This window comes from Egretta garzetta, unplaced genomic scaffold, assembly GCF_000687185.1.
Source record: "Egretta garzetta isolate BGI_Z169 unplaced genomic scaffold, ASM68718v1 scaffold69, whole genome shotgun sequence".
In the NCBI taxonomy this organism is placed as follows: Eukaryota; Metazoa; Chordata; class Aves; order Pelecaniformes; family Ardeidae; genus Egretta; species Egretta garzetta.
In genome coordinates, this window is record NW_009260790.1 from 2480520 (window position 1) to 2497422 (window position 16903).

The 16903-nt window shown below is 45.2% G+C and overlaps 2 protein-coding genes across 4 annotated transcripts; one reads left to right on the forward strand and one right to left on the reverse strand.

Moving 5' to 3' along the window:
• The first annotated feature begins 956 nt into the window (after positions 1 to 956).
• Positions 957 to 12026, forward strand: LOC104133101 (ATP-dependent RNA helicase DDX19A). 3 transcript variants are annotated; one of them, XM_035901864.1, is made up of 12 exons: positions 957 to 1045; positions 1469 to 1522; positions 1615 to 1853; positions 2430 to 2565; positions 4699 to 4791; positions 5481 to 5583; positions 6355 to 6469; positions 6648 to 6825; positions 7268 to 7505; positions 8563 to 8725; positions 9509 to 9700; positions 10122 to 12026. In XM_035901864.1, the coding sequence occupies exons 3-12, from the start codon at positions 1835 to 1837 to the stop codon at positions 10181 to 10183; spliced, it is 1299 nt and encodes a 432-aa protein (XP_035757757.1). In that variant the 5' UTR covers positions 957 to 1045; positions 1469 to 1522; positions 1615 to 1834; the 3' UTR covers positions 10184 to 12026. The 3 variants fall into 3 exon arrangements, with proteins under 3 accessions (XP_035757757.1, XP_009644767.1, XP_035757758.1); XM_009646472.2 differs by lacking the exon at positions 1615 to 1853 and having other exon boundaries at positions 1003 to 1045; XM_035901865.1 differs by lacking the exons at positions 957 to 1045; positions 1469 to 1522; positions 1615 to 1853; positions 2430 to 2565; positions 4699 to 4791 and adding an exon at positions 4800 to 4807.
• Positions 12027 to 14080: 2054 nt separating this feature from the next.
• Positions 14081 to 15293, reverse strand: UBXN10 (UBX domain protein 10). The gene has a single exon (XM_009646473.2). The coding sequence runs from the start codon at positions 15291 to 15293 to the stop codon at positions 14412 to 14414; it is 882 nt and encodes a 293-aa protein (XP_009644768.1). The 3' UTR covers positions 14081 to 14411.
• Between the last annotated feature and the right edge of the window lie 1610 nt (positions 15294 to 16903).

A 16903-nucleotide genomic window follows, 5' to 3' on the forward strand; every position in this document is an offset into this window, starting at 1 on the left:
CCCGGCCCTGCGGCGCGGGGCCCCCGGGGCTGCGCTGCCGCCGCCTCCTCACGGGAAACAGCGGGCGCCGGAAACCTTTTCTCCCCATTTTCTTTTCTGGCGCATCGGAGGGGCAGGGAGGCCCCTGTCCTTCCCCTTGGCGGCGGGGCCCTGCCGGCAGCACTGCCCCGGGGCGTCGCTGGGCCTGGGGTCTTCCTTTAGGAGCGAATAAACCCCTTTCTTTCTTTCTTTCTTTTTTTTTTTTAAATGTCCTTTTTTTTTTTTTTGTCCTCTTTATTTTTTGAGTATCAAAAGTGCAGGGAGGCCCCCATCCTTCCCCCTCACCCTACATCCAGACACAGCCCTGTCAGCAGCTCTGCTTCAGAGGTGGCCACTGAGCCTGTGGTCTTCATCCAGAGACCAAAAAAAATCCCTTTTCCTCACTTTTTTTTTTTTTTTGCGGCAAGACCTAAATTTCTTTGAAGTGCTGGAGTTTTTTTATTTTTCTGAGCCACTCAAGCGCTTCACTTTAGCATGGAGAGCATGCACTCAGCCTCTGGACATGCGGGAAGACCCTCGGGGCTCCTCTCCCCGTCGTATTTCTGGTGGTAAAACAAAACCCTCAGCGAGGACTTGTCCTGGGACAGCTTGTGTCAGCCAGGACCACACTTGGCTCGAGTTCCCGTCATCCTGGAATGTAAATTTTCTCCTGTTTGCTCTCAGCAGAGGTATTAGGGAGTGGAGATGCAGGTACAGAAAACAACCCCCCTTTCTGTGTCATCGTTCCAGCTTAGAAAAAGTCGTGTTTGTCTTAAAACTCTTTGAAATCAAGGTCACCTCACTCACTTCATCTCGTTTGCCTTTGAGCACAGGTTTTTGCTGGGGCCTGTGCGATAGTTTTAGCCGGCAGTAAATCTGTAAGCCTTAATGAAAGCTCAGGTTTTCCTGGCCAGTAGTAAAACATAGGTACGGTAGCCTTTGAATTACTCTGATTTTGTGTTTTTTCATCCCCTGTAGTTGAGCAGTTTACACCTGAAGGAGGAAAAAACCAAACCAGATGCGAATGGTGAGTTACAGCCGCTCAAACGGTCTTAGAAAGGGCATAATGTAAAAACCCTTGGGTTTGGAGCTGCCAAAGTAAATTCCTGGTGAGTCAAGAGATTCCGGAAAAGGGAAACATAAAGCTGAGATTAAACAGAGGTGTAGACTAAATATCTGGCTCACACGTGTCTTCTGCTAGGATAATTCTTTCTAAATCATGTTTTGCTGTACTCGAGGAGCTGTGCGGGCAAAATCTGTTGGTGTGGTTGATAAACTTCAACTTAGAGCAAGCTGTAATGTGGGTTTGTTCTGCGCACCGATAGAGCAGGGCTCTCCTCAGGAAAACGGGCTATTTTGCAGCCTTTCCCACAATATTCAAAACCTAAAACTCTGCGGGTGTGGGCTGCCTGACCTCGCATCTGCCCCAAACCCATCTGTTTTAATTTAGGTGCTGTTGTCAAGGCAGATGACAACATAGAGAAGACAGAAGATGAGGAGAAGGGTAAGTGCCTTCTTGAAAAAAATCTTTGGCGAGGAATGTTGAAAAGAAATTAATTTTGTCTATACTTAAAGTAAGTCTGCCTTATGTCTCAGGATGGATGATCTTGTATCCTGCCCCAAGGACTTAATTGTAGGACATGTCCTTCCTCCATAATACTTTTAAAGCCATTGGGTCCTGTAATAACTTGGCAGACTCCTGGATTAGAGTGGAGAGGAATAAGGGGATAGCAGTATCCTCAAAGGCAGGACTGGATACAGGAGCAGTTGGATAACCTGGAGCTGGAATTGCTGTAGCAACCAACATGTTGCGTTTATGAAATGGCTGTTAAGAGGTGGGTAATGGCTTGAAATCCTTCAGAAGGTGGCTTAAGAGAAACGTGCTTTAGAAAACAGATTTATTGGCAAAACCCCAAAGTGCAGCGGTTTAGCCTTCTGTTTCGATCTCACTTATCCTCAGCCCTTTGCTGCATTTCAGCCCTGGAATCTTTCAAAGTACCATTTGCCCTCAAACTTCCCTTAAAAAGAAAAATAAAAACACCTAAAAGGTGTCTGCCTACGTGTCAGATAATAATGAGGCTTTAGAAGGCTTTTAACCCTGTCCCGCCTTCCAATTAGACACTGTCATATTTTAAATAAGCAGAGTTCTGTATCTGTTAAGGTCCCCCTTACAACGGTGCTCACTTTGGTTTGTCTTCCTGGATATGAAATGTGACTCTTTGGGATATCTTGACAGATGTCTCCTTTGGGAAGCTTGGGCTGGTTTATGACATTACTCTGTAATAGAGAATTTCAGTATTTGGATGCATCTTGTCCTTTTGAAGTGGCTCAGTAATGCAGCGTTTCAGTGGGAGCGACACCTGAAATGGGCTGTGATTTATTTCCTTTTTTTCTACCTCATTTTTCAACAGAGGACAGAGCTGCCCAGTCCTTGTTGAACAAGCTAATCCGCAGTAACTTGGTTGACACAACAAATCAAGTGGAGGTGCTGCAGAGGGATCCCACATCGCCTCTCTACTCCGTGAAGTCCTTCGAGGAGCTGCGACTGTAAGTCCTGACAGATTTCCCGTCTCTGTAGGAGATATCACTTCGAAGTGCTTGGGTTTCTGTTTCAAGTTGCTGCAAATTTGTTGTTAATAAATCAGCATATCATTTAGTGTATTATTTAAATGCAAGGAGAACAATTTTCTCGTGGTGCCTTGTGAAGGCTTCCATCTGAAACGAGCTCATTTTGAGTCCTGGTCGGTGTAGAGCTAGCGTTTGCTTTCTATAATCAGCTCTAGCAACACTACTCTGAATTTTAACGTATCGTTTTTGGTCTTCAAATGCGCGGTGGAGCTGGCATGTGATAAGGATGAGGTGAAGAGAGGAGGGACGGCTGTCCTTCCACGGCCACTGTCACCGGGGTTGTGTGAATTGCGGAGTGAGACCTTTTCTGTGTCAGAGGCATCGTTATTTTGCCACCAGTTCTCCAGCAAATGCAGGGAGGCTTGGAGCAGGTGTTCCAGCAGCACAGTAGTGTTTTGGAAAACATGAGATCTGTTTTATCGGCAGAAGTAATGAACACAACCATCTTCTGTTCCCGTTCTCTGACGGTTATTTGTGAAGGTCCAGCAGCAGCAGTGAATAATACAAAGGGAAAAGCTTATCTTTTCTCTGACAGCAATACTGGATTTATGTACTGGAGAGACTACTAGCATTAGTATTTTCTGACCCTTCCTGTTGAACACCTTTGCCAGTGGAGCTTTCAAGCAACGATAGCTGTATTTAAGGCATGATAGATTTATATCTTTTTTTAATGTGCTAAAGAGGCCGTCCTGTTGAGACTGTTGTTGGCTATATCGACGATCTCAGGTTTGTTGTTCTTTTGCAAGCTCCACGGGGAAATCGGAGCCGATGAGACTTCTCACCATGAAATGTCAGGATGTCGTTTCACTTTGTTAATGTTAGCGCTTGAATATCTACAAAAAAAAAAAGCTGAGGTCCTGTAGTGCCTGTTAGACTAATTCCCATCTTTCAAAAGCCAAACAATCCAAGTGAGTTAATAATGGGGGCAGCCAGACTAATTGAGTCTTCATTTTGTTATGACTTGGTGTATCCTTGGCAACTGTTTCAGAGTTGGGCTTTGTCCGTCCTTGCTTCTGAGCAGCACAAGGTTACGTTTTCAAAGAGCTTTTGTTCCAGCTGTCGTCTGAAAGTAATACATGATTTTTAAAAAGCGTGTTGTGCTGAATAGGAAGTTCTTAACAGCAGGAAATGGTGGGCAGGGAACCTGTAACCTGCTTTGAAAGGAAAGCCCTTACCTCTGAGCACTGCTAACAGCACTCCAGTAAGTGCTCAGAGGTCATCGGCTAAGAATTTGCTAGCACCATAACCTGAATTTTAGGTTGTTCTTGGGTGTCCTTGTCTACATAGGCGTCTTCTGAGACTAGAAAGCTCCCTTGAGAAAAAGCAATCGAGGAGCATTTGACAACTAGCAGTGTCGCCACATGCTTAGCTTTGAGTGCTGGGTTATAACCGTGGATCACTAGGTGTATTTACGGTGAACCAAGTTCATCAGTCATTTACCAGTTTTGTGCACTAAGCCAGCATCATTCCAGTGTTAGGATGTCAGTTTGCGCTAAGCCAGCGTCATTCCGGTGTTAGGATGTCAGTTTGCATTACAGAATCCATCATGACTTACTGAAGTCCTTGCAATGGTTTTATGATTGTTCCTCGTGTACTGAGGTTGCTTCGTCCCATGTTTGAGTCTTCAAGGAGTGATAATTTTGGCACCAAGATTAGGCATCGCTGAGGAAGAGGGATTGGCCTAAAGGACAGGATTAATGCTCTCTGCTCTGGGATTCCTGGGATTGTCCGAAAAGCTGCTTTAGAACAAGAAGCCCCATGCTAGCCTTAGAGCTGTGACACAAGGTTTTCCACATGGCTGTGAAAGACAGGCATGCAGGTTGATGTACTAAATCGAGGGTTTTTTGCAAAGCTTCCCTTCCAAACTTTCTGCTGTCACTTCTTGCAGCTTCCAAGCACCGATCATAGTCATTTTGCCAGTGTGATGATAGTGGGTACACAGAACGGGGCAGCTCTAGGTCCAGGTGCAAGGCTTTTTCTCACCTTTTTGTAGGCAAATGAAAACCAAATGTACTTTAGTAGGTCACAGGATAAAAACTCCTCTGTTTTCAGGAAACCACAGCTCCTGCAAGGAGTTTATGCCATGGGCTTCAACAGACCATCTAAGATACAAGAGAATGCCTTGCCCATGATGCTTGCTGAACCAAATGCTGGCTGAACCGTACGTACACATACTTTCTACTCCCTTCCCATATAGGAATGATTTGAAAGGTTTAGTGTATTGTTACTGAGCTTTGGAGGGGAGGATGGTGATGGGGCAACTGTCCAGGCTGTGGTGAAAGGGTTCCCACGCCACAATGTTTCTGTGGTCACAAACTATGTGACAGCAGCCCTGGATTTGTCCTTTTCCTAGGGCTGGTACTGACCACGCCGTGCCGCAGTATTCAGCCAAGGTAAACCCAATTTTCCTAGTCAGTGTAGGGGAGAAATAATAAGTCTGCTGTGGAACATAGCTCCAGAGATGTTGGGTGGGTGGGAGTAGTTGAGATGCTGCATTGCCTGCGTGGCTGGTTTTCTTCTCTGCACCCCTGAGCCAAAATGTATGAAGTGTTAAGACACTAGGGGGAGATGTGCAAAATGGAAAAGAACTGCCAGATAATTGCAGTTTCTCAAATCTCCGTAATCAAGAGGTTCTGAAAGAGAGGGTTGGTAGAGGGCAGAAACTAACTTGTGCCCCGGGGACCATAGCTGGTCAAGTTAGGCACCAGTCCAGAGCAGTGGTAAATCTAAAAGGTATTGAAATGCCATTCGCGTTTTCTTTATTGTTCAACCCCGTGAATATGTTGTCCGGGTGGTTCATCTCGTTGAGCTCGTGTCTGCTGTATGTTCCCCAGCCCACAGAACTTGATCGCACAATCTCAATCCGGTACTGGCAAGACAGCTGCCTTTGTCCTGGCCATGCTCAGTCGTGTTGAACCTGGGAACAAGTATCCGCAGGTAAAGCTTCTGGCATGTGACTGTTTCGGGGGGTTTAGTGGTGCTGCAGTGCCACTGAGGGAAGAGGCTTCTGTTGAGACTGTTGATAGTAAATTCACAGCTTGATGAACCCCATCCCTGTGATGCTGTTTATGTAAACTGCTTAGCAGGGACTGGCGATTCAGGGATCTTTCGAAATGCCTTTAATGCAAAAGATGTGGATTTTACTAACAACTTGTTCCTTTCAGTCCCTCCTTTGCATTACTCAGGACACCATTGCTCTGTGAGGAGTTAAATCAGGGGATTTCATTCTGGGAGAAATTAAATCAGAGAAGTATTGTGGGCTGAAGGCAGTTAAGTAAATGGAATTTGGGATGGAAGAGAAGATATCTGTGACAACAGAGCAGACAATGCCCAGAAAGGGGCTTTTTTAACCCACTTTCCTTATGAGGTAGTTGAGCGGTTTTACCAAAGCTAGAGTTCTTTCCTTAAAAAATGCCATTCTCATCTCTTAGTCTAACTGTAGGTGTTAGGTTCCTTGTCACTGCTGTCCATATATGTCCCCCAGCAGAGTATATGCACTCTGCAGAAAGCCAGTAGCTAGGTGACTGCATCCTATCAACTCATTTCCCTTGTTTCTGGATGCAGAACTGATGGGCTTTCAGAAACTGTTCAGCTGCTCGCATGTTCGTCTTCAGGAAAACTCCCATAATAAGGATTTTAAAAAGTGACTGTGATAGTATTGCCTGGGATGTTGGTCATCTCAAACGCGTTGTCCTTCTGTCCCTCCAGTGTTTGTGCCTTTCCCCAACATACGAGCTGGCACTTCAAACAGGAAAAGTGATTGAACAGATGGGAAAGTTTTATCCGGAGCTGAAACTTGCGTATGCTGTCCGAGGCAATAAACGTGAGTAAGGTGAAATGCCACCAACAGACTGCAAATGAGAAAATGATGTTCCTTGGGTGCAGTACAGTAAACGAACAACAGAGCAGTCAGATGGTGAAATAGGCTGGTTCAGAGAGGGGCAGAGCATTTCAATGTCTGCGCAGCCATCTTATGGAAGCCTTTCTTTCTGTCTCGGCAGTGGAGAGAGGTCAGAAGATCTCTGAGCAGATTGTAATCGGCACACCTGGCACTGTGCTGGACTGGTGTTCCAAACTGAAATTCATAGATCCCAAGAAAATCAAAGTGTTTGTCTTGGATGAGGCTGACGTGATGATAGCAACCCAGGGCCATCAGGACCAGAGCATCCGCATTCAGAGGTAAGGACTTGGCGTACGTTGCCTGAGGTGATTTTTTTTTTGTTTCTTTCTTTCGATTTTGTAAGGTAGGGACAGCAGGGCTAGATTCTTGACCGCTGTCTTCACCGATAAAGCAACAAGATTAAAATGATATATTTAGCTCTAATCCAGATGGTTAGTAGAGGCAGAATGTCAGGGGATGACAAGCAGTTTCATTTTCTTACAGAATAAAAAGCCTGTCCCTGGAGCAGGGTTTATTCATTTTTAAGAATGCAAGTCTGGATGCCACTGGTCCATCAGGGAACGATCAGGTGTTGGTAAGATTAGCATTAGTCTTTCCAGCCACTGAAATAACTGGTTCTGAGGTTATTGTTCTGCTTTGCCTGTACCATTAATCCCATCAGGATATCAGGGGGGTGACAACGGTGCGTGGGAACCCTGCCCATTTTGCTCTCTCTTGCAGAATGCTCCCCAGGGACTGCCAGATGCTTCTGTTTTCAGCCACTTTTGAGGATTCTGTGTGGAAGTTTGCTCAAAAAGTTGTTCCTGACCCAAATATTATCAAACTGAAACGAGAGGAGGAGACTTTGGACACTATTAAGCAGTATTACGTTCTGTGCAATAACAGAGATGAGAAGTTCCAGGCTCTCTGTAATATCTACGGCGCTATCACCATTGCCCAGGCCATGATCTTCTGCCATGTGAGTCCTTTCAGGGAACGTTAGTCCCGCCAACCCCATTAGTTTCTGCTATTGCTAAAAACCTGGCCAGGCATGCTTTTCAGAAAGAAACAGAATGTGAATTGTCCTTTTCTTTGGCTTCTCTCGCTCCCTCTCTGAATGAAATCCTGAGAGCCATGATAGCACTAGCTGGTTTGTTTCTCTGGGTTTGTCCATCCAAGTCATTTTTATTCTTGAAGTTCTCTGAAGCAAAGATCAGAGTAACGCACAGTTTTCCAAAACAAGTGTGACTCAGAACTACTGAAAAAACCCAAAACCCTGAGCTTGGAAAGTGGATAAAAATAAAGCAGAATGAGGGCTGGGGAAGTCTTGTAGTTCTACAGCCAATAGATTACTTTTCCTGGGACTCCATTTCCCTCAGCTAATTGGTGATAATGCCTCTGGGGTCTCCCTGTTAATCATACCAAGACTCTTTTTTTCTGGAAGCCACCATAACTCATAGAAAAAAAAAAAAACAAAATCAGTGCTGACAGCACCAGAACAGGCAGGTAAAGCTAGCTCAGACAAGCTAAAACCTGTATTTGGAGTCTGCTGTAGCAGTCTGTTTTTATGCTGTCTCAAGATGTAAGTACAAGATATAATTGGAGCTCGGAAAACCATCATCATTGGAAGCTGTTTAATTCAAGACCCTGTTGGATTTCACAGCTACATTCAGCGCTAACCCTGCCTTTTTCCAAGCGGTTTTCTTGACAATGCTTGTGAGTTTTTAACATATGTATGTAACCCCTCATACAGTGAAAGCTGAGGAGCAGAGCACAAAGAAAAAAAAAACCAACAAAACAACGTGTACTTTTCTTAAACAAGGGTTCCTGTGGTGGCAGATTCACACTTTCCTATTTCTGATGTGAGAGCTGGGAGCCCAGTTTGTAATGGGGAGGGCACAGTGCTTAGGAGCTGTTTCCTTTTGAGAAATAAAAACTGAGCAGCCACGGAGCTTCCAGTCAACCCCAGCGAGGTTTGTTCCCGCTTCACAGCATTAAAACTTCCTCCCAAAGACGGGCCTCGCTTTCTGTTTCAGACTCGGAAGACGGCTGGCTGGCTGGCGGCGGAGCTCTCAAAGGAAGGCCATCAGGTGGCATTGCTCAGTGGGGAGATGATGGTGGAACAGAGAGCCGCAGTGATAGAGCGCTTCCGAGAGGGCAAAGAAAAGGTGCTGGTGACCACCAACGTCTGTGCCAGAGGTAGGGCATGGCAGAGCAGGGCCAGGGAGGGGCAGAAGCAGCAGTTCCTAAGATAAGATACTGCTGGCCAGCTTGCAGAAAGAATTCATATCCTCAGTGTTCCCGCCTGGAGAGATTAGGGTCCTTAACGTAATTCCTGGACTTTTTGGGCTGCTGACCATGTCTGTGCATATAAAGGTGCCCGCAGGCAAACACAGGATTCCTTGCAGGCTTCCTGCAGCTTGAGACGCAAACGTCCACCCTGTGAGAATTCTATGCTTCTGGTGCCAAGCCTGGCTTGTACTGCTGACCCTTGGTGGTTAAAATAAACATGTTCCGGAAAACAGAAATCTGAAAAGCACTGAACTCTGGTAGGAATTTGTGTTGCAATTTGACATCTTAGAACAGTTAAGACAACACAGTACTTGGAAAAAAACAAGAGTCCCTTACAGCTTTGGCGAGGAGGGAAGAGTTTCCAAAATATGTAAGTGCTGGATAAAGCTGAGCAGCTCCAACTGTTTTTCTGATAGCTATTTCAGTGGGATTCTCTGGGCCAACAGCTAGATGGATTTTATTTCAAAGTGCCCCATAAGGATATTGTGGAAAAGATCCATTTCAGTGTCTGAGACTGTCTTTTAGCTCCTCACCCAGTGTGCAGGCAGCCACGTGGCAGCTCTCTGAAAGCTGTCAGAAATTCTGCTGTTGGGTAACCTGGATATGGTGACCAGACTGCACGCGGAGGAGGTCACCTGTTATAAAATGGTTTAAAGGTAGTTGTGTAATCTGATGCTTTCTTTTTATCAGGGATCGATGTAGAGCAGGTCTCTGTTGTCATCAATTTTGACCTTCCTGTGGATAAGGATGGAAATCCAGACAACGAGACTTATCTGCACCGGATTGGACGTACGGGTCGCTTTGGCAAGCGGGGACTGGCTATCAACATGGTGGACAGCAAGCACAGCATGAATATTCTCAACAGAATCCAGGAACATTTCAGTACGTACCCTCAGACTTTCTTCTTTCTCTGAAATCAGATGTTATTTCTGCAGAATTTTGCCTAGCTTATACCGAGCAGGTATTTATTGAGCTTTAAACTGACGTCAGGAGAGCACATCAGCTGCGTTTTGTGTAGTGTCGCTTAGGACTGTGAACTGCTACATGTGATAGGAGCAGAAATAAGTCAAGTTGTCCATTTGCTGGCTATCTGGATAGTCCTTAAAATGGATGTGCCAGAGACAGGTAACGTTTGAGTACCCAGATGGGCCTTTAATAAAAGAAAAAAGTTTTATGTTGTAGTTTTAAAACCTGACTGAACGTTTAATGGATAAACCTGAACTCCTCAAGACCAGCTAAAGAAAGCAGCTTTCCCTTCTCCGCTCTGTGGTAGGAAATCTGACTTCTTTCTCATCTTTCCCAGACAAAAAGATAAACAAATTGGATACTGACGACTTGGATGAGATTGAGAAGATAACTAACTGAAGTACAGCTGCTGGAACTGGTGTGTACCCTGCTGTGGAAGCTCTCCCACTACAATTGGATCAGCGTTCAGATTGGCACGCCTCTCAGCTAATCCCGAAAAGGACTATTTAAGATATGAGTACACAAAAATTACCTCATTTTAAAAATTGCAGTTGGACTTCAAATTGTGCAACTATGGGGAGGAAGAGGAAATGTTTACAGAAGCTTTTAACATTTCTTAGTTTAGCCTTAAAACGGGAAGATCTTTTGAAATCGAAGAAATAGACTTGCCAAAAATGGGCAATATGTAATTATCTAAAACAAATTTAAAGAAAAAAAAAAAAGCTTTATTGCCTTTAATTGGAATAAAGTTCAGCATTAACCTGATCAGTTAAAATTCAACAGCCAAATATAAAATGGATGTAAGTAAAGAGGAAAAAAAAAAAAAAAAAACCAAACCACAAAACCCAAACAAGGCAGCTGGTTTTTGGCTAAAAACTCAACTTGTACAAAATAGGATGTCATTCTCTTTGGCGCTCCCCTGAGCTCTTTCAAACTCACTTCTGGCTTCCTGATGGATTTGCCCTGCTTTTCCTTACGTAAATTGTCCTGAGGATGTCTCCAGTAGCTCATACTTGCAAACACAGGTGCCGTGTTGCTTTTGCTGGGCAGTATTTTCTTTTAATTTGTCCTTGATTTGTTAGAATGGCCTCTATACGTAAAGCGGTGCGGTGATGACAGTGCTTAAGTACGTACTCTAGAAGTTCATCCGAAGCGTTTAACCTCGCCAAGGTGTAGGTGGGTGGGGAGGGAGGGGCAGTATGAAGGGAACTGTACTAATTAATTTTCTGAATAAATTCACCTCCATAAAATGCTAATGACTGTTGGAGTAGGGGTCAGTCACCTTTAGGCAGGTGGTGCCAGTTCTAAGATGCTGCTGTGAAGCTCCGTGTGAATAATGTACAGAACTGCTGGGCTTCACTGAGCAGTAAGAGGAATAAAAGAAAAAATCATGATAGCTTTTATTGACCAAAAAAAAAACCCAAAACCTTTAGAACACCAAATTTATCTGTTACAGTATGTTTTGGTACCAGAGTTTTGAGTTAAATTGCTCAGCCAAATCACAGACGGGAAGCGCTCCACTTTCATTGTGTTCGTAGTGCAAAACAGGTCATGAGTCCCTCGCCCCGGGGTGATCCTTGCCGGAGAAGGAACGATTTGTAACCTCTGTGCTCAGGCTTTTAGTTCCGTTGGGACCATTCTCATGCGCACAGCTGAAAGCCTGTGGGTCGTTCCCCCAGCCCGGTTTCCAGGAGAAGGATGCTCCTGAACTAGAACTTAAGGTGCACAGCTCTTTTTGGGGAAAATGGGACATGCGTGAGCAGCCATCGGCCTGCTACTCGGTGCAGGAATCACTTCAAAAGAAATGTATAAATTGTAAATTTAACTAGGAATTTTCTTTGCAATTTTGGCCATCATATTCTGTTCAAAGACAGGAACATGGATCCTTTTACCAAGTAAAAAAAGGCTCATTTAAAATGTACCTAAAATTTTAGGAAATTGTGCACCCTTTTATCAATTTGTATAAAGGCTTTAGTGAAAAAAAAAAACTGATAAAATTAAACTTTTTGTATTCTGGGGTGTATCTATTTTTATTCTGTTGGAAACCTATTTAAAGTGGCAGGTGAGTGAGTGCTTGCGTGTCGAGTGGAAGACTTGTTTCAATCACCTACTTTAATAGTACAGCTGAATGACCTCGTGACAGCAGAATATTGGGTTGAATTGTCATGAAAGCTGCTGCTGGTCCTGTGTGCTGTTTCTAATGTACTTTTAATTGGAATAAAGAACACATACTGAATGATGCCTCTGCTAATTTCTTGCTTCAATACATTTTTGTTGTCTGAAAGCCTTGGGTAAGGACGTTCCGAGCCAGGAGTCCTGCTGAGTTTTCTATTTATGACCCCAAAGCATCCTGCAGCAGACTGAACTTCACCTGATTTAAACACTGAATTTCTGAAATTCTTTTGAAGAATTTCTATGAGGAAGCTTGTTAAATGATACCACTCAATAAATGAGGTCAGATAAACACTGTTCTCCCCCTGTAGTGCCTCTTGTACCAGACTTGGCAGAGTTGCTAAGACCCCCCCACGTGCCCAGAAGAGTTTTGAAGGGAAGAGAACTAACAAAGCAAAGAGGTGTTTGCCCTGCCCTGTGCTTGCATAGATCAAGACTTGATGTGGTTTTTAGAAAAGGAAGGGACTAAAATGCTCATCACTGGAGCTGCTGTAGCCTACATCAGTTAGAGAACCAAACTCTCTCATTCAGCTGTATCTCAGGTGGAGATACTCAGGAAGAATATTCTACAGTGGGAGACGTGCCAGCCACTGTGATCCAAGTTGCTCTTACTCTTCTGTCCTTGGTTAAAGCATTGGCCCCTGTACGCTCCCAAAGCTGCGCGGTGGTCACCGTGTCTCTGGTTGTTGGCAGCGGGCACTGATCTGAGGGGCTTCCTGCTTTGCTGCCATCTTGTATTTAATACAGGACAGAGATACAAACTCCAGGGAGGCACGTGCAAAATGGTGTGGGCAGCAGCTGACCGTCCAAAGTCTGATTTGGACAATCTCCGAGGTATCTGCCATCAAATTACCAGCATTTCTCATTTAAGAGGAGATGCAACGGCTAAGCCACCAGTTCACATACATAAACAATTTTAAGTTCAAGTTTCAGCCTAAGAGGTTTTATTGACTATACTACCACACAGTATGAGAACACTCTGAAACGCAGAAGTAACATCATTAGACACAAAATCAGGAGGGAATTAACCACCCAGCGCTGAACTAAACACAAAAACCAGTTCCTGAACCCTTAAGTGAAAGACTTTGCTCCCCGCTGAGGTTTGATTAAAAGCACCCATGTGTTTCGGTATCTTGGTCTCCCTGAGGACACCAGGGTTGCTACTGCGCAGTTGCTGTCACCCACGGCAGTAGGTAACACTATTTTATCGGGTCCTGTTTTATAAAACCGACGGACCCTGAACACTTGCTTTAGAGGGAGATGCTATGCTCTTGGTCAACACCAGGATCAGCTTTCCACTGCTCTTGCTGTTCTGAGTTGGTTTGGCAGTCACACTGAGGTTAAAAAAATGTTTGTTTTACCTCAATATACTAAAACTAGCTCAGCTGCATGGCAAGCGGTCCATTTTTTTGGGTAGACTGCATTATTGCCTTTGAACCGTAAGAATTTCCATTAGAAACTTAGAAGATTTATTTATTTTTTTTAGCATAAGCACATTGTCTTTATCTAAAAATCTGCCAAGTTACTCTACCGGCCTTCTTTAATGATGGTTTAGTAACACACGGTCTACTGCCCAAGCCAATTCCTCAAGTCAAACCCAGTGAATGATACATTTTTACTTAAAAAAATCTCAAAGCAGCACTTGCTTTCTTGGACTCACTTCAGTGTAAAGGTGTTAAATGGACGCATTTTGTAACATCCCATCTGACCTCTCCATCTGTTCTTACCTATGGATCACACGAGTTGATTGAGAGAAGGAAAACTAAGTAGAAAATCCTGCTGCTCACCAATACAGCTGAAATAATAACTATTTGTTCTTAACAAGATGATGTAGGCACACTCATAAAAGCTGCACTGAGGTTATCCAGAAAGAGCTGAGCCCTCCCAGGTGTATTACCGTCAATCTTGCAATCTAATAGTTCACAATAAGTCATTAATGTGTTATTGCTGTTATTTCCAGGTGGTCTGGGGGTTTGATCTCCTTTTCAGTCACACTCGAGAAGATGTTTAGGGTGATGATAACCTACTGAAGGTGGTCCTCCAGAGTAAACCAGTTCCATTTCTACCGTCCCAAATAGGTGCTGCTGCATCCAGATCCACTCTGGGAAGTGCACCTTCCTGAAATATGGAAAAAGACAAGGGGAGAGGTCTCGGAAACTTCAGTCCTCAAAGAAGAACATTGGCAACTTCAAAAAAAACCAAAAAGGCCAAAAGGTGGTGGCGCTTGGGAAGCAATTTGTGATGGCACACACGAAAAAAGATGCTATTTATGTAGCAGGTATATACACCTGAAATACTATTTCAACACATATACACAAGGCTGCTTCAAGGGGAATTTCTGGAAGAAGGCACAATGCAGAACTCCAGGAAATATCAGAATTTCAGTTTTTTGGAAGAAGTAATGCACCCCTCTCAGCAGAACAACCCAGAGCGGTGGGGCTGCATCTCTGTGCACCTAAAGATCTGCATCATGCTGCTCTTTCTGTCGGATGCACAGCACGGACTTGTGGAGAATCCCACATTCGTGGAGGGACCTTGTAAGGTCAGAGAAACTCCTTCGGGGCACCTCCATCGTTTCGATGCTGCAGCATTTATATTTGGCCAACATTTTCTGCTCTGCCATGGCAAGGACTGTCTGGAGACTGTCAGTGGGCTTGAAATGATGTTCAAATCTCTGCCCGGAGGGAGATCGAATAGCGAGCAGCAATTGCGACACTTCTTCCGGAGGCTCTTCCAAACTTAAAGTTGACGCCGAAGGGCTCTCTTGTCTCATTTTCCTTCCCGGCTTCTCAGGAGGACATTGCATGTGCGAGCTCTTTTCCTCAGGGACATGGCTTTCTGACAATATGTTGGAAGATCCTTGTTCTCCAGAACCGGTTTTGATTTTTGGAGTGTCCTCCCACCCTTCGCTCACTTTCAGCCGGTTGGTCTGTTCAGCCACCACTTCCACAGCGCCACTCCCAACACCTTTCCAGCCGATGGAGGGGAGCACCCTGTACTTGTTCAGGGAAGAGGAGGTCCTCAGAGGCACTTGCTGCAGGAGCTCCGGGATTTCCTCAGGAGACACCTGGCTGGATGGGAATGCTGGTTTTGTGGATGACGTTCTCTGGCTCTTCACTAATTTGTGGGGAGCTGGTGGTGGCGGGGAAGGTGGCACTTGGCAAGGACAGGCTTCCACGCTCTGCGAGTAATTGAAGCTTGGCCTTGTGCGTCCCTTGGCAGATTTTGGTCTGGTGACATGCATGTTGATGGCGTTTGTCCACAAGAAAGTGGCTGCTGGTCTTGAAGAGAAGTGGCGGTGAGATGGTGCTAAGTTCAGAAAAGCTGCTGTGGCCATTGCTTCTCAAGGCACCTGCGGATCAGATAGCAGAGGGAAAAGTTACAGGAATTGACCAGAAAGCTTCTAGAGAGCTTAATCTCCCTACAGCTCCCACTTCTGTGCTGCATGTCAGCTAATAATAGCAATAAATCTGGCGTATCACTGCGTAGGCAGGCAGCAATCCTACAGTTCAATAATGGCTGAGTCAGAGATGGTGGGATATGTGCATTTATAGGTGCTGGCTTTGTCAGGAATGTTTAAAGTTGATCCGGAGCATTGGGAAGTTGTGCCCTTCCCAACTTAAAGTTTTTGATGGAAAGAACAGAAACATTTTTTTCTGAAGCTAGAAACTCAGTGAAAATGGGAGATGAGTGAACTTCAAAGCACAAATCTGGCCTTTTTGCTGTTCCTGCAGTGAAAGACTAAGTTCCCATCGTAGACTTTTGGGTAGGACTGACTGCACTTCACTTTTTAAAAATCTCTGAGAAGACCTTTGGGATTGAATATGTCTGACTCAATACAGAGAAACCCATTCTGACTTCTCCTGTGACCAAAAGCTGCTTAACAGAGACCGATATTAACCTCCAGTGAAGATGAAGCTGGGTTCTGATGTGTGTGCTCCAACTTAAGCTACACTCAGACCACTTGTGCTGTACCAGGACAAAGCCCAAAAGCCCAGACAACCAGGCTGCAACCTCACAACAGCTTTTTGGAGAAGTGCAATAGGGTCATGCACCTCCTCTTCCTTTTCTGTAGTTTGCATAGCAGGATTTATCAAGGGGGAAAAATAAACCAAAAAAGGTCAACTCTGATTGCTTGGCATTCTCCAGTAATGATAAAGTTGGACCTTCCCACTACTCATCACCCCAAAACAAAGAGAACAACCACTGGGGTTGTTCCACAGCCTTTTGCCGAGCAACACGTTATTTAACACTTGGTTTCTCCTCCGCTGCTGTGAAATGGAAATGCTCAGCAAACTGCCGCTAAGCAAAGCCAGGCAGAGTCCCTGCACACAGGCGTGCCCTGAACAGCTCCAGTGCAAAGCTGCTTGAAGATGGAGAGATCCATCCCTCCGTAAGCCTCAGGCAGAGTTTCCTAGGAACCTGTGAGAGGGAGGGGGGTGCGTGCCTTTCATTTACTGCCTCTAACAAGTAAGTTCCAAGGCAACGAGCTGTCGTTCGGCATCCTCTGATGAGGAACTTCTGAGTGCATTGGAACACTTACCAGGTATCAACAGTTATACTACCAGTTCGAAGAATAAGAACCCCAAAACAAAGAACCTGCCAGAAGCCATGGTGGGACCCTCCTGAGCAAGGGTCTGTACCCCTTCAGCCCAGTATATATTAGAGATTTACCATGAGGAGATACTTTAAATACGGCGTGTTTGATGTCCGGGTGCCTGGGTGAGGGATTGGGATGGTGAACTGCAGTTAGGGAGGTCTGTGCCCACAGCTGGCCCCAGAACACTGCTACCCCGGGGCCTGGGAGGGAAGGCAGCCCCAAATCCTTGGCCCTACAGTACAGCCCCAGCCCCACAGCATAGCCCAGCTCCCCAGCAAAGCCCTCAGTGCCACAGTCTGGTCCCAGCCCCACAGCTGAGCCCAGTCCCGGCCCCACTGCCGGCGCTG